Source organism: Electrona antarctica (assembly GCF_951216825.1).
Source record: "Electrona antarctica genome assembly, chromosome: 20".
NCBI classification, from domain to species: domain Eukaryota; kingdom Metazoa; phylum Chordata; class Actinopteri; order Myctophiformes; family Myctophidae; genus Electrona; species Electrona antarctica.
The window spans coordinates 2,188,393-2,206,226 of NC_136801.1; the positions used below are offsets into that span (position 1 = coordinate 2,188,393).

At 43.4% G+C, this 17,834-nt stretch overlaps 1 protein-coding gene across 2 annotated transcripts; it reads right to left on the reverse strand.

Annotated features, from left to right (window-relative positions):
- Positions 1 to 2,245: 2,245 nt before the first annotated feature.
- Positions 2,246 to 16,879, reverse strand: fam168b (family with sequence similarity 168 member B). Of its 2 annotated transcripts, none has more exons than XM_079489198.1 (7): positions 16,642 to 16,879; positions 12,973 to 13,068; positions 12,559 to 12,627; positions 8,635 to 8,780; positions 7,596 to 7,848; positions 5,434 to 5,561; positions 2,246 to 3,954 (listed from the first exon to the last, which is right to left on the reverse strand). In XM_079489198.1, exons 2-6 carry the CDS (start codon positions 13,040 to 13,042, stop codon positions 5,449 to 5,451), a joined length of 651 nt encoding a protein of 216 aa, XP_079345324.1. In that variant the 5' UTR covers positions 13,043 to 13,068; positions 16,642 to 16,879; the 3' UTR covers positions 2,246 to 3,954; positions 5,434 to 5,448. The 2 variants fall into 2 exon arrangements, with proteins under 2 accessions (XP_079345324.1, XP_079345323.1); XM_079489197.1 differs by having other exon boundaries at positions 7,596 to 7,872.
- Positions 16,880 to 17,834: the final 955 nt, after the last annotated feature.

The window sequence follows — 17,834 nt, forward strand, 5'->3', positions numbered from 1 at the left end:
TTCACTTTTTCAGCAATGGTGGGTAATTCTTGTTGAGCTGATCATTTTGAAAGTAGCTCTCACGTCAAAAAAGTGTGGGCACCCCTGATCTAGGATGTTATCAGTGGCCCATGGTTTGTTTTTCTTCCTGTCCTGCCCTAGTACTTCAGTTGGGGTTTCTGTAAGTGCTTCCTCCATATTGTCTATCAATGTATCTGTCTTGCAGTAGGCCAAGTGTTGCTCATTTAACTCCGGTTTGCCTCAAATATGTTGGCAACTTGTGGATCTGGTCTACTAACTAAATATTTAGATATTTGATATTCATTTTAATTATTAATTGTATTTAAATTTATCCATTTCCCCCCAAAAAAAGAATTAATAAAAAGGTAATGGGAAAAGCACGCCCCCTCGCACATTAGAAAGCCCAGTCACTGTGGACAGATGTTTTCAATTCATCTAAAATGATTAAAATTGAGTTGAAAGTTACCATAGGTTTACACCAGGGGTGGGCAACTTTGACAATGGAGAGGGCCACTATATTTCCACACTCACTCCCTAGGGCCATATATTACTGTCGTAGCAAAACGCTACGCGTTTTGAGCTTGTAGATCGGCTATTTTTGCTATTTTTGAATTGGAATCCTGAAAATTAACATTTTTATGTAATTTCAAATGTCTTTAATTATACTTGTGTTGCGCATTGAGCTACCGTACTAATTTAGACTGAAGTAATAACAGCGGGTCATGTTTGCATGTTGTGGAATTGTAAACAGCTGAAACCAATAATATATCAGTATTCTGACATTAACCTGAGGGCCACATTAAGTGAAGGTTGTGGCCCCCGGGCCGCCAGTTGCCCACCCCTGGTTTACATGGAGTTGACTACAATTGTGGATGGTATGAAATTAATGTAAAGACGAATACAACAGACTTTTTTTTTTTCTCATAATGGTTTTTATTTTTGGTCTTTCTTTAGATTTTAGAATACAAAACAAGAACCAAAAACAATAAAATAAAAACAAAAAAAACAATATAACATTTACAAAAAAACGATTATTTAAGTGATATGACTGAGGCAACATATAAAAGCAAATGTTGAGACTATAACATTTATGGTAATTCTGGAACCTTGAGGTAAAAACAGCCAAAAAAAAAAGAGAGAAAAAAAAGGTAAAAGTAAAATGGTTCTAACACACAATTAGTTCCTATTCTTCAGCAGTGCCAGTCACACGTGTGTGTGTGTGTGTGTGTGTGTGTGTGTGTGTGTGTGTACAAAAGAAAAACTAGTTTTCCAAAGAGTTCAAATGTTAGCAGTGAGTTTATACTGTGTACTATGTAGTGCTTCAGAATTAAATAATATAATTAACAACTTGTGTATCAGTGTGCCACCACTTTGAATAACCTCAGTCTTAAAACCATCACACACACACACACACACACACACACACACACACACACACACACACACACACACACACACACACACACACACACACACACACACACACACACACACACACACACACACACACACACACACACACACACACACACACACACACACACACACACACACACACACACACACACACACACACACGGTTGCGTGTACTACTGGTACTAGCCTGTCTGTAGACTCTACCCACTGACTGCCTCTCCTTTTGATTCAGTGAGATAATAATCCAGTACGTACAGAATGTGTGTACGTTTCTTTTAAAAACTGCTTTCTTTCATCGTATAGGTTTTCATTTCATGTCCTTCGTTCCTCCTCCTAGAATAATTCAGGCTAAAAGGGAGAGATGATGATGACTGACGTACGTTTCTATACTGCCTATACCAGTGGTTCATGTCAAGGACCCCCAAACTGACTGAGAAAGGAGAGAGGCCGCACAGCTCGTAGTCACGATGCCATCACATTTTTATTTTTTCCAACGTTTCGGCAACAACACGTTTCGTCATTCCCTGAAGAAGGCAACTTGTTGCCGAAACGTTGGAGAAAATAAAAATGTGTTGGCATCGTGACTACGAGCTGTGCGGCCTCTCTCCTTTCTCAGTCATAGTTTTATCTCCCGCGGTCAGCATCTCCCCACTACTGGTGTGCGCTCCTACCTTCCCGTTTGTTCGAAGGACCCCCAAATTGACACTAATTACATTAACATTGACTAAATTACATTGTAAAATCACTGGTAATTTAACTCTGAGAGTGTACGAATGGAACCAAACGGAACGGGTCCGTTTGGTTCCATTTGTACACTCTCAGAGTTACAGACCCGGCCATAAGGGTCCATTTGGTTCCAAACTATCCCTCAAGGACCCCTGGGGGTCCCCGGACCCCACTTTGGGAACCACTGGCATATATATATATATATTCACCTGAAAGCTCTGGGCTGAGGAGACGGTCAGAACCTGAGGAAGAGACCCCCGTTAAGACCGCTAACTCCTTTAGCGCCATCTAGTGTTAGCCTAACCCCGCGTTAAGACCGTTAACTAAACAGAACCACCCAAAGTGTTGGAATGGCTTCCAGTCAGAGGCACAAGCAAACAAAGGGATCCATTTTGGTCACCGCTAAACCCCTTATCCCTAATCTTCTTTGCCTTTTTTTGTTTTACTATTTTGAAAAACATTTTTGAATAGTTCAACTAGCCAATCTACATTGACACGTTGTGAGCTTGTAGACTGGCCATTTTAACTATTCAAAAATGTTTTGAACTGAGTGGTGCAACACCCCCCCCCCCCCCCCCTCCTCCTCTCTCTCTCTCTCATTAGCAGGCAACAGTGCAGCACTATCTCTCTCTCTCTCTCTGTTTCTGGCACAACAGCGCCACTTTTGCCCCTACTGGTACTCATAGTCACACACATAGGTTAACACATGTCACATAGGTTAACACGGACATTGCTGTTCCTTTGTAGTGGTTGCACCATTCAAAAAAGGCAAAGACGTTTAGGGATAAGGGGTTTAGCGGTGACGGAAATGGAGCCCAAAGTCCCCTCGCCCCCTAGTATACAAAAAGGAAGAAGAAGAAAAGCCTGACAAAAAGCATACTTGGCACCACTTATGAAGAAGAAAAAAATAAAATAATAAAAGTAGTTACAAAAGACAAAAGCGGTGAAAACAGCAGTTTTGTATTTATGGGAGGAAACTATTCTCATTATTTCCGTTTTTTTACATTTCAGACGTGGTCGTTGGCGAGTCGGCATCGCAGGGGATTTATTATTCTGCTTATTCTTTTATTTATTTTTTTTACTTATGCCTCGTTGTTGTTGTTGCCTATGCACGTCAGTCACAGCAGGTAGATTGAGATTAGCATTATCTCATATAAATTTATAATGTACATGCAACGACGCATTCAACGATATCGATATGATTGCCCCGAAAATAAAATGAAATAAAAAACCACCAAACAAACTCCCATGTCTCGTCACTTAAACAAGCCGGCAATATATATATATAAAAAGAAAAACACAAAATGTTGAGTCTTTGAGCCATTTGATGCCAGTTGTATATGGAGTTGTATATGGAGTTGTATATGGAGTGCTGGGAAGCCTCATTTCATTAATGGGAGGGGGGCATTCGGGGGGGGGGGGGGGGGGGGGGGGAGTAGAGTGGTCTATTTCAACCCTCCTCTTGTTCCGAGACTGGCCTGTTTTCTACGCGGTTGGGCTTCAGAATTCACATTATGCTGGAAGGAAGGGCAACCAGAGGCAGACACCGTCTGGGCAGAGGGAAGGAAGGGCAACCAGAGGCAGACACCGTCTGGGCAGAGGGAAGGAAGGGCAACCAGAGGCAGACACCGTCTGGGCAGAGGGAAGGAAGGGCAACCAGAGGCAGACACCGTCTGGGCAGAGGGAAGGAAGGGCAACCAGAGGCAGACACCGTCTGGGCAGAGGGCCGGTCGACACCCCGAGTGTAAAAAACGAAATAACAACGATAACACTGGACTGTAGTGTGTGAATGCGTGTCTACCGTCTTCTGACCTGAAGAGAGAGAGAGAGAGAGAGAGAGAGAGAGAGAGAAGGGAAAAGCCATTCATTCATCCCAATGATTACAGGTGTAATAATATCATTAAGACCTGGAACTGGGATCTGAGTCATCTTAGCTTTTAACCACTTTAACCATTGGTTTAAACTTTTCCTGTTGAAAAATAGCAGATATACAAGCTCATTACAAGCTTGTATATCGGCTATTCATAAACAAATTTGAAAAGGTGTGCATGCAAATCTTTGAATATATTCTTTCACGGCGAATATTTTAACTCAAATCTTTGCGTCTGGGGGATCCCTGGAACAACATACTAGAGACTTTAAGCAACGACTGTTTTCAGGACGGCTCCTCTAGGCGGCTGTGACGCAATCGCTGTAGCTGTCAAAATAAATCGTTAAGCAAACAGCCGTCGGTGACGTTGCCATTGGTTCCCAAACTTCCCATGGTGACGCGTCTATGCAGCATGTGTCAAACATAAACACCCATCGTGTGTTGTCGATATTGCTTAATTATTACATGCGCTGGACATGATCAGCAGTGGAAAGAGGAAGGTGCTGGAGCAATCCGTGTTATTCTAAAACCGTTTTAATAATCATCGTTAATGTGACATATGGTATTAGTGTTATTTCTTCATTCAGAGCATGCCAACACATTACACAGCATAAGAGGTGATGGAGCAATCGGTGTGAATGTATGACAGCTATAATTTCAATAAACATGGTTATGACATGGCGTTGTTGTAGACACTACGTGTAAGAGTAGGTTCTGCCGTAGTAGAAAGGGCTGCGACGGGAAGCAGGTTTATGTATCGAGCACTGATCCATTTCAAGCAGGTTTATGTATCGAGCACTGATCCATTTCAAGCAGGTTTATGTATCGAGCACTGATCCATTTCAAGCAGGTTTATGTATCGAGCACTGATCCATTTCAAGCAGGTTTATGTATCGAGCACTGATCCATTTCAAGCAGGTTTATGTATCGAGCACTGATCCATTTCCCGTAGCCGGAGCCGACTGCCGTAGCCGTCGTTGCTTAAAGTCGCTATTTTCAGATGGCGGTCGGTGGCCATGGGGGGGGGGGGGGGGGGGGGGGGGGGGGTCGGTGGCCATGTCCTTGACATGGAATAGTTTGAGTACCGCTCATATAGAAACATAGTTAGCATTTTGAAGACATTTTGTAGAATCGGGTCCTCAGGCCTTAACCCATTTTGACCTGAGATCAGATTCTAAAAATGTCTTCTACATCCTGACAGTTTTCTGAAAAAGCTATGTTTCTATGTCAGTCGTTCTTCGATTTTTCAAAAATAGCAGACCTACAAGCTCGTAGCGCGCCACTCGGTGGCGCGCTATGAGCTTGTAGATCTGATATTTTTCAATAGCTAAAGCATAACATAATGCTAACACCAAAAGGGGTTCCCGCCCAAAATGGGTTCAACATTTTTGGCTATCGGTGGGGAAAAAATAAGTACTCACCAGCCTGCCCGGTGTTCACCACTGTGGAGGCACGTAACTGTAGGTGGGCGTGCCAGGGGGGCGATATGTGGGCATCGTGACCGGGTGAGGGGAGACAGGAGCTGGCGAATGAGTCGTCAACAAGGTTCCTGAGAGAGAGGAGTAAGGACAAATACAATAGCAAGGATTAAAATAGGGTGCATTTTGCATCCCAAAACGCAGTTTATAGTTAAGGGACGCAATAAAACAACGAGCTCCGCATCCACGGGTGATACACTTCTGTACTGTAACTGTACTGGTTTTTATTCTACTTTATTTTGCTAGCTTTAGTTATAATAATCATTTCTTCTTCTGTTTTCTACATGCTCTGATGAAGGCTGCATAGCCGAAACGCGTAAGCGTTCCTTTTTGGTGTGTGCCAATAAAGAAATAGAAATGTGAGTACTTTGTCCACCGCTTGTTTAATTTTTGGATGTGCTACCTTTTTGGATTTTTTTTCCCTGTTTTTTGATGTATACTGGATTTGGGTCTGGCACTCCACTGAAAACCATTGCTGATGCGCAACCTCTTTTTCTCATTTATGAATATAACCACCAGAGGCGTATCTACAATAAGGCGAGGGCAGGCGTCCGCCTGTCCAAATCCATTTCTGGCCTGGCCAAAATCCATACAATGAGAAAAAAAAGAGGACAAAAACAAGACCTGAGAACTGTTAGTGGACAGCTGATTGGCCGTTGCGGTAGAGCACGACCCTCAATCGCCCATTGGAATGTAAATGAATGCCTTTCAGCCTTTGTATACTACTCGTCTGGCAGGTATATCTCTTTGAAAACCTTTAGTGCTACGATTGTGCGCGGGGAGACGACAATTAACACATCTTGTCTGCCCAAAACGTAATTCCTGGATACGCCACTGATAACCACATTATAACCATATAAAATTAAATTGGAGTTGCAATGCTACAATTTTTAAAAATGGCAAAATATGACTCCCAACTTTACATCACTGCAATAGGTACGCAATACCGACAAATACAATGCAAATGTATTTGCATGACAAAATGGAGGGGAAAGGAACTGGTTGGAATAACGTGTTCCTTCCACACTAGGGGTGTAACGATATAGTAACTTCATCGAAAAATCGATTTTAATTTCAAGAATCAAAGTAAATCGAAATGAAAACATTGACTATGTATCGTATCGTATAGTTTTGTAATGCAAATAATCGATTGTATCAATACTACATTTTTGTGCAGGTATTTAGCATTTGTTTTAGAAGAAAAAAGAAAAAGAGCAGTTTAATTACTTAGTTTAAAATAATGTCAATGTATTTTAAACAGTTACTGTATCGATTTAAAATCATTGAATCGTATCGAATCGCCATAATGAACCAAAATCGTCCACGTATCGTCAACCATGTATCGTGATAAGTATCGTATCGTTACACCCATATTCCACACGATACGTCCAACCAGGGGGAACTCCCCCCTGTCCACTTGTTCCAACTCTGCTTTGGCAATGTAAACGTACGTTTTCTCATGCCAATAAAGCTCCTTTGAATTGAATTGAATAGCACGATGGCCGTCCCTCAGTCCCTCAGTTCTGACATGTAATAAAATATCTGAGTGTCCAGGTGTGTATTCTTCAACTTAAATATTCTTCTAAACTGCAGTGCCTAAATTAACTCTTAGCTCTTAAATAGCTCTTTTGGCCGACCAGTATGACGTCCAGACCCTCTAGTATGTGAAGAGTCTGCCTGTGCTATTAACTCATTTTGGATAAAAAAATGAATAATTTCAGTTTTTCTCCTCTGGTGAAAAGCTGGAGGCTACACGATGGCAGTCCCTCGGTCAAATCTGGTCACAGTTTGTAGTCGATGAAATCAAGACGGACCAGTGTTGGGAAAGTTCTTTTTTTTTTTGTCGGATAAGGGCTTATTGGTGGGTTTTCCGCTAGATATTAAGTGACGTTTAGGGTGTGTTTCGCCTGAAAGGCTCTACGGAAACACTCACTCTTGAACGAAGTTGAACGTGAACGTTCACAAACGGCAGAAATAAACGCGTTCACAATGACGTTCATCAAGCAGAAATACAGTACCGTTCAGTTCACGTTCACCCAAAAATATGAACGCGTTCTTTGAACGATCGTTCTTTGAACGCGTTCAGGGACGACACCGACACTCACCGGCTGACATGGCCATGGTGGTCCCGGCCACCATGCCCATGGTGATGCCCCCTCCCCCCCCGCCGTGCCGGGGCTGGTGCATGTGGTGGTGGGGGTGGTGGTGGTGGGGGGCGTACATGGGCACGGCGGAGGGCATCCCGTTGGGCTGCACCACCGTCGTGTGATGGATGACGTGGGGGGGCGGGGCGGCCGCGGCGGCATACAGGGGCTGCGTGAAGTAAGCGGCTTGTTGATGCGAGGCGAGGGCGAGCGCCTGGAGAGAGAGAGAGAGAGGCCACTATGCCAGAATGGGTTATAAACAGCAGAGGTTCCCAAACCTTTTCATGTTAACACATTGAGAGCCCACGCAAAACTGCCCAAAATCACTTTCACCTAGAAAATCCATTCACATTTTTTATAATTCAGCTGACTGTGGAGACACATGCTGGAACTTTTTACTTTGAAATGTTTTATAGTTTCTGAGTTATTTAATTTAAACGCCAAATGCATTCTCAATGGCGAAAACACAAACTTTGGCACCACGTATCAAAAAAAAAAAAAATCATTGTTTTGATTTTTTGATTTTTTTAATAAAAAAAAGAAATTTTTTTAAAGATATATATTTATTTATTTTCAAAGACGTCCACAGACGTCTTGGGCTATGCACGTGCGGTAATACCAAGGACGTCCACAGACGTCTTGGGCACAAAATGTGTTAAGGACCCCCAAATTGACACTAATAAACCTGCGGACCCCCATTTGAAGAGATATGCCAGGGACCCCCATAAGAGAAGATTATTTGTACGGCTCTAGCAGTGATTCTCAACCCGTTTAATTAAAAAAAAACAGTTTGACATGCATTAGTCTACGGACCCCCATTTAATGGCATTTCTATCTCTGGGACCCCCAATTTATATTGTAAAATCAATATTAACTTAACTCTGAGAACGGTCCATTTGGTTCCACTTTGAGAACCGATGATATACAGGCACACAGGGTATGTTTTGCAATCAAGCATCGACTCAAGTGTTTCTCAGTGCGTGTACAGCCGTACACTGACCTGTGCGTAGGGATTCTGTTGGTGGGGGAAGGCGCTCCTTAGCGGGTAGATGGCGGTCTGGTAGGGGTTAGGGGACGAGGCGTAGGGAGGGAGGTTCCCCGCGTTGGGAGAGCAGGACATCTTGAAGGGAGCGCCGGGAGCGTAGCCTGGGTGGGAGGAAGGGCACTTCAGGTTAGAGCTGCAGATATCAAATAGTTTACACCAGTGGGGCCTGGGGCCATGGCTCAGTGGTCCAGGCACCGTGGCTGGTAATCCAGTCAGGCAGTGTGCCGCGGGTTCGACTCCCGATCCCGACGGCCTTTACTGCATGTCTTCCCCCACATTTCCTGTCTGTCCTACTGTCTGTCCCTCCATAAAATATATAAAATAAAGGCGAAAGTTTACACCAGTGGTTCCCAAAGTGGAAACATTACCAAATCGATTCTTCAGACTAGTAAGTAAGTAAGTAAAGTTTATTTATAGAGCACCTTTCACAGACAATTACAGTCACAAAGTGCTTTAACAACAATAAAAGTAAAACAAGTCAATAGTCAATAAAACAAATCAAGAACTAAATCACTAATAAAGTAGAACAAAATAGACAAAATAGAGTTAAAATAAAGCAAGCAATCAACATTTAACCAGGCCGGCTATGGAAAGGCCTGTCTAAAAAGGTGAGTTTTCAACAGTCCTTTAAAAATGTCCACAGAATCCACAGTTCTTAGGTGGAGGGGGAGCTCATTCCATAGCCTAGTAGGGGCAAAACATATAGAAAATCTAACAAAGAAAATCAAACCTAAAATTGGCTTCCTCTATCGAAATAGATTATGCTTCTCTAAAGAGAATAGAAAGAGGATAATCCAAGCAACAATTATGCCAATTTTTGATTATGGAGATATCCTGTATATGCATGCCACTGACAGCATTCTAAAACCCTTGGACGCAATTTATCACAGTGCACTCCGCTTTATTACAGGAGCAGGTTTCAGAACACATCACTGTGCATTATATACCTCAGTAGAATGGTCTTCTCTGGCATGCTACCCTGTTCACGTATAAAGCTTTAATTGGTAAACTACCTCTGTATTTAACAAAACTGCTAGCTCTCAATACATCAGTTTATGGTACTAGATCACAAGATATGCTTTTATTGAAGGTACCAAAAACTACTACTAAATTGGGAGATACTGCCTTCAGGGTGTATGCTCCACATTTATGGAATGGTTGTCAAAACAAATTGAAGTTGAATGTTTTTATTTCGTTTACTACTTTTAAGATACTCTTAACTGACCTCACACTAGAGGAAGGCATATGCACCTGCTTTCTGTAACATTTGGTTACAAGGTTTTGTTTCTGTGTGTATGTGCTTGTGGATTATATTTGTTGTACTGTGTGTCCATGTCATGTATGTAAAATGTAAATGTTCTTATTTGTATACAGGGCGCCATTGAAAAAGAGACCCTGGTCTCAATTGGATTCCCCTGAAATAAAGGTTACAAACAAAACACAGAATCCACAGTTCTTAGGTGGAGGGGGATCTCATTCCATAGCCTAGTAGGGGCAAAACGCAGAATCCACAGTTCTTAGGTGGAGGGGGAGCTCATTCCATAGCCTAGTAGGGGCAAAACACAGAATCCACAGTTCTTAGGTGGAGGGGGAGCTCATTCCATAGCCTAGTAGGGGCCAAACACAAAATCCACAGTTCTTAGGTGGAAGGGGAGCTCATTCCATAGCCTAGTAGGGGCCAAACACAGAATCCACAGTTCTTAGGTGGAGGGGGATCTCATTCCATAGCCTAGTAGGGGCAAAACGCAGAATCCACAGTTCTTAGGTGGAGGGGGATCTCATTCCATAGCCTAGTAGGGGCAAAACGCAGAATCCACAGTTCTTAGGTGGAGGGGGAGCTCATTCCATAGCCTAGTTAGGGCCAAACACAGAATCCACAGTTCTTAGGTGGAGGGGGAGCTCATTCCATAGCCTAGTAGGGGCCAAACACAGAATCCACAGTTCTTAGGTGGAGGGGGAGCTCATTCCATAGCCTAGTAGGGGCAAAACGCAGAATCCACAGTTCTTAGGTGGAGGGGGATCTCATTCCATAGCCTAGTAGGGGCAAAACGCAGAATCCACAGTTCTTAGGTGGAGGGGGAGCTCATTCCATAGCCTAGTAGGGGCCAAACACAGAATCCACAGTTCTTAGGTGGAGGGGGAGCTCATTCCATAGCCTAGTAGGGGCCAAACACAGAATCCACAGTTCTTAGGTGGAGGGGGAGCTCATTCCATAGCCTAGTAGGGGCAACACACAGAATCCACAGTTCTTAGTGGAGGGGGAGCTCATTCCATAGCCTAGTAGGGGCAACACACAGAATCCACAGTTCTTAGGTGGAGGGGGAGCTCATTCCATAGCCTAGTAGGGGCAGAACACAGAATCCACAGTTCTTAGGTGGAAGGGGAGCTCATTCCATAGCCTAGTAGGGGCAGAACACAGAATCCACAGTTCTTAGGTGGAAGGGGAGCTCATTCCATAGCCTAGTAGGGGCAAAACCTGCAAAGGCTCGATCACCTTTAGTTACTAGTTTTGTCTGAGGAACAACCAGCAGAGCCTGGGATGTGGATCTCAGTGACCTTCTGGGCCATGGGATGTGGATCTCAGACAGTGACCTTCTGGGCACATACGGTTGGAGCAGGTCAGAGAGATAAGGAGGTGCCTGGCCATGGAGGGCTCGCTGTGTAATGACTAGAATCTTAAAATGTATTCTGTAATTAACTGGGAGCCAGTGTAGGGACGGGTGTTATATGACAGGATCTCCTGGACTAGAATCTCAACCGGCCTGCGGCCACAGAGGAAGTGTAACGCAGAAACCTGTGACCTGTGTAGAATGATGTTACCATAGGTGCGCGTCGCCGTTTGATGACGTTGCGTAGAGTGGTCCTAATGGTTAAATGAGGTGGCTGAAATGTGCCTGAATAATGCACTTTATTATGTAAAGATGAGCCTGGACCCAAGGCAGAGGCAGAGTGAGCTACTTATGAATAGTCTGTGGCAAGTTGGGAGGCAAGTGCTGCTGGTATAAGCGCGATCCTAGCAAACTGACACCACGTCGACTCTATTCTGATTCTGGTAGTAAATGGTACATTTATATAGCGCTTTTATCCAAGGCGCTTTACATAGTGTGCATTACATTCACCCATTCACAGATTTCACACACACACACACATTCACACACCGGTGGCGGCGGAAACCATGCAAGGCACCAAACCAGCACATCGGGAGCAATTAGGGGTTCAGTGTCTTGCTCAAGGACACTTTGACACTAACTCTGGGGGAGCCCACGGGGATCGAACTGGCAACCTTTGCGGTTACCATCCAGCCACTCTACCGCTGAGCCACCGCCGCCCCCTGAGCCACTGCCATCCCATCTGGTAGTGGGATGGCAGTCAGAAATCACACGAGTACAGAGAGAGGGGTATAGAGGTTATGCACAGTGAATGGCAGATCGAGTGGCAAAGTGAGTGACTAAGTGAATTTAATGTTGTTTACAGTCATTTAATGCAATCAGATATGACTTTTCTGTGTGGATGTATGGGGCTGTCAAGGCCAGAAAGTAGTTTTTTGCCACTCAGTAGGCGTTCCCGCATAACTTACGGGTATTAAATGGTAAATGGTGCATTTATATAGCGTCTTTATCCAAGGCGCTTTACAGAGATTGTGCATTACATTCACCCATTCACACACGCATTCATACACCGATTGCGGCGGAAGCCATGCAAGGTACCAACCAGCACATCGGGAGAAATTTGGGGTTCAGTGTCTTGCCCAAGGACACTTCGACATGTAGACAGGAGGAGCCGGGATTCGAACCGCCGACCCATGGATCATTGGACGACCTGCTCTACCTCCTGAGACACAGTCGCCCCGGGTATTGATGATGTCTCTATTGTGCTTACCTGCAGGGAAGGCTGGGTTGACCCCTGGGTACATGTTGGGGTATGCCGGTGCAAAGCCCATGGGGAACCCTGCATCCAGGGAGAAAATTAACAATGATTATCACATCCATTTAATGTCAGCTTGTCGTTCGAAAACAGAAACGAGGAGACCGGGACGGCCGGTCGGCCCATGGCTCATGGATCAGCCGGTCTGCCCATGGGTCGGCCAGTGGCTCATGGATCAGCCGGTCTGCCCATGGGTCGGCCAGTGGCTCATGGGTCAGCCCGGCCGGTCGGCCCATGGGTCGGCCAGTGGCTCATGGGTCGGCCGGTCAGCCCAAGTTCTAAATGTCTAGTCAAGCTTGACATCTCACACACACTCTCTCACACACACACACACACACACACACACACACACACACACACACACAGTACCTGGGTAGAGTGCACCCTTTTGGTTGGCATAGGGGACCCCTGTTGGCGTGGGGCTGTAGGCAGGATTCATAATGGTGGCAGCACGCTCGCAATAAGCTGCAGTTAAAAGAACACAGAACAACAGAACAAATGAGATATTATTAATATTGCATTATATATATCGAAGTTATTGTTTTCTAAATATCCAGAAATCTTATACTACTTCATACTACTTACATTAAGTAGGCTACCTCTTTGGGTAGCAGGTAGAGGTCAATATTGGTAATGAAAAGGTCACTGCTTTTTACTGTCTACTAGTTCAGCACTGACTAAAACAGTGGTTCTCACCTTGACCCCAATACAGGATTTGTGTTGTCAAAATTATCTTCACTTTTTCTTTTCCCCAAGGTTGTAAGGGCTGATCATGTTCCAGTTGCTAAACTGGTTTTGATGCTATATGTATACATTTACTGATTTAACTGGAGACCCCCTGGAACCACTTTAAAAAAAGGACCTCACTTTGAGAACCCAATACTGCTAATAAAAAACATCCATTCAACATGAACATGTTAAAAGCACATGGACTGTCTTCTGTGCATGCCCATGGTGGTGCAGTCACTGCATGATAATTGGCTGGTAACCAAATGGACCCTTAATAGATCTTTAACTCTTGAGTCTAAAATGAAACCAAATTTACCCTTACAGCAGGTCAATTTGGTTTCATGTTATGCTCTCAAGAGTTAAATTGTTGTTTAACATCTGCATTACACACACACACACACACACACACACACACACACACACACACACACACACACACACACACACACACACACACACACACACACACACACACACACACACACACACACACACACACACACACACACACACACACACACACACACACACACACACACACACACACACACACACACACACGTAGAAGAATATTTTTTGATTAACGTCTGCCCGTCATCTCTCTACCAACATCAATCAATCAAATTGTGGACAAAATCTTTTCCAACAACAAAACATTCCAAGTCTTGGCGGGTCTGAGGCTAAATGTCATCAAATGGTGGTCCGTCGGCTCAAATGGGTCTGAGAGGCTAAATGTCATCAAATGGTGTTCCATGGCTCAAATGGGTCTGAGAGGCTAAATGTCATCAAATGGTGGTCCGTGGCTCAGATGGGTCTGAGAAGCTAAATGTCATCAAATGGTGGTCCATAGATCAAATGCGTCTGAGAGGCTAAATGTCATCAAATGGTGGTCCATGGCTCAAATGGGTCTGAGAGGCTAAATGTCATCAAATGGTGTTCCATGGCTCAAATGGGTCTGAGAGGCTAAATGTCATCAAATGGTGGTCCGTGGCTCAAATGGGTCTGAGAGGCTAAATGTCATCAAATGGTGGTCCGTGGCTCAAATGGGTCTGAGAGGCTAAATGTCATCAAATGGTGGTCCGTGGCTCAAATGGGTCTGAGAGGCTAAATGTCATCAAATGGTGGTTCCGTGGCTCAAATGGGTCTGAGAGGCTAAATGTCATCAAATGGTGGTCCGTGGCTCAAATGGGTCTGAGAGGCTAAATGTCATCAAATGGTGGTCCGTGGCTCAAATGGGTCTGAGAGGCTAAATGTCATCAAATGGTGGTCCGTGGCTCAAATGGGTCCGAGAGGTTAAATGTCATCAAATCCGTGGGCTCAAATGCCGAATAAATGATGGACCTCGATGTGAAAAACAGTTGAAAACCACTAATATAATAATAACCTTATTACAACGTAATACAAGTACAAATCATTGCTGTACCACAACACAAGCTATTAGCCCAGGCGGGCTAAGCTACAGTGATTTCACATGTCTCTCTCTGGTGACGTTTTGTTATTGTGCATCATTGATATTGCATACATTATGATTCTGAATCATAGCATTAGCAATAAAAGTACTATAGCCTCGTGTGAGTGACAGTCCATGCCATGACATGCCGTGCGTGACATTGATCATCGATGATGGGACACTACAGTCTGTCTAGTGTCAACAGGCCGGTGGTGGTGGTGGGGGGGGGGGCAGCCAGTCACAGCAGCAGCATCCCATTGCCACGAGGAACGCTCTACTGTGATTGACTATTGGTTGTCATGACAACTGCTGATCTTTGCTCTGATATACAGCCAGGCACTGTCTGTCTGTATGTATTTGTTGGATTAGCCTTGAGTTGATACAAGGTTTGATTACTATTTTTTTATTTAGTTTAAAACCCATTCTGGACAGGAACCCCTTTTGGTGTTTTAAGCATTGTGTTGTGCTTTAGCTATATATAAATAGCAGATCTACAAGCTCACCGAGTGCCGCGCTACGAGCTCGTAGATCTGCTATTTTTGAAAAATCGTGAAAATGTGGGGAAAATCTTTGAATATATATTATATATTCTTTCAGAGCACGTTTTAACTCAAATCTTTGCTTCTGGGAGGAGGTCCCTGGAACAGCATATTTTCAGATGGGGGGTCCGCGGCCAATTTCATATCATTCTGGGGGGTCCTTAACATGAAAAAATTTGAGAACCACTGACATAAAGACATAGGTTTTTCTGAAAACGGACATTTGTGGAATCAGTTCTCAGTGGCTTAACTTAACTTTTTTATTTATTTATTTTATTTTTCTGCCTTTTTATAATTTATTTTCCGTAGACCTATAATGTTTTTATTGCGAATAAATAAAACACAAACTACAAAAATGTATATTGACCCGTATCAATATATGCATACATACATATGTATACATACATACATACATACATACATACATACATACATACATACATACATACATATACATGTAGGCACAAACCCTCAAAGCTGGGATATCGCCCCTAAAAATAAAATAAAAAACACTACAACTAAATCAGAATTTTGCTGTCAAAAACGAAACCCCCCTTTTCTTCTGGGGCAAAATGCAAATATTATCTTTACAGCAGTGGTTTTCAACCCTTTTCATATCAAGGCCCATTGTTTATTATTTATTGGGTATTTGAGCCACGGAACCACCATTTGATGACATTTAGACTGACTCAGACCCACAATTCCATGCTGTATTGATGTTGGCACCATTAGGAGATAATTGCATAACATAATTGCATAACATGAAACCGAATGGACCTGTGAGGGGTCCAAGCTCTCAAGAGTTAAAGATCTATAAGGGTCCATTTGGTTACCAACTCTCCATCATTTATAGCTGTATGGGGACCACCTGGAACCCCCATCAAGGACCACTGGTGGTCCCTGGACCACTGGTTGAAAACCCACTGCTTTACAAGGGAAGCACAGCAGCTGTGGTAGCCAATCAGAGCACGGCGACCGACCCACCACCCCTCCGGGCTATGGGATGTATGCAGCCTAGCTGTAATACCCCCCCCCCCCCCCGACCCCCCTTTTCCTAATATGCTGCTGCAATAACACAAAACACACACTCCTCCCCCTTCCTCCACTCTCTGAGATATACACAATGCAAACACACACACACACACTACACACACACACACACACACACACACACGCACACACACACTACACACACATCACATCACACACAGTACACACACACATCACATCACACAGTACACACACACATCACATCACACAGTGTACACACACACTACACACACACACACACACACACACACACACACAGAGAGCACGTACCGTTCAGTTCGTCCTGCTGCTGCTGCTCTGTATTGAAGCAGAGAGTGTGTGTTGTTGCCGTTATTAGCACGGCTCCGCCGATCTGTAAAGAAAGTAAAAAATAAAAGATGGAGTGTTTCGTGTGTGTGTCTCCTTCTCCAGAAAGACAGTGTGTGGATTGTGTAGTGTGTGTTGTGTTGTGTTTAAAGGATGGATGGAAGGATGCTGTGCTGCTGCTGAAAAACCAACTGAACACTACTGTCTGTGCTTTGGGAGGAGGGAGGCGGAGCCATACACGTGACGTCACTTCCGCCTGTTTAGTCACGTGATCTGCAAGTGAAATTGTGATTGTCGTGATTTTTTTTTTTTTTTTATATATATTCACAGTTTGTAGAATCCTGGGTACAGTTCAAAGGAAAATACAGCCCGGTCAATACAAAATATGTTATTAAAGAGGATAAAACCAGAAAAAGCACTAATAGGGCCTACAATCCTTTTTTTCTTACATGATTTCCTGTTTTGTTTTATTATATATAAGTGTAGATTTTGTTCGTCTCTAAATGTTGTGCTCGTTTCATATCGATAAAAAAAAAAAAAAAAACCGTCATCCATGTTCTTCCCATGATGTGACTCTATGGTTCTTCCAGGACCTTGACGCATCGCTTCCTTTCAGCCAGTGTTGCCATGTCTGCTTATTATAAGCGACATTGGGCTTTGTTTTGCTTGCTTGTAAATAATTGGTAGTTGTGGGTTGTGTTTTTTTTTCTGGGCTTGTTTCTAGGGTGTAGTAGTTGCTTATTATTTGGGCTTACTTGGGTTTGTTTATGTTGTTTTAAATTGATTGATTGATTTTTTTGGTTTATGTTGTTTTAAATTGATTGATTGATTTTTTTTGTTTATGTTGTTTTAAATTGATTGATTGATTTTTGTTTTAATTAACAGTTTGTAGAATAAAATTGCACGGGAAAGCAAAGTTCAATACAATAATTGATTGATTGATTGATTGAAAATTGTATTCACAGTCTGTAGAATGGGTACAGATCAAAAATGAAAGTACAGGTCAATACAAAATCTGCTACGAGGATGAAACCAGAAAAAAGAGACTTGTTTACATCAGGGTCCTCCATTTTCAATTCATCGGAACATTTTAAAGACTTACGAATATACAATTATATGAAAAAAATCACACCCGTGTGAACTGAGTGGTGTAAGGT

Excerpts from the sequence above, each read along its gene's own strand:
- fam168b (XM_079489197.1), bottom strand. The coding sequence starts at position 13,042 with ATGAATCCTGCCTACAGCCCCACGCCAACAGGGGTCCCCTATGCCAAC. Across the intron at positions 8,781-12,558 it reads CAACCCAGCCTTCCCTGCAG|GCTACGCTCCCGGCGCTCCC; the intron begins GTAAGCACAATA and ends CCTCCCACCCAG. Across the intron at positions 5,562-7,595 it reads CACCATGGCCATGTCAGCCG|GAACCTTGTTGACGACTCAT; the intron begins GTGAGTGTCGGT and ends CCTCTCTCTCAG.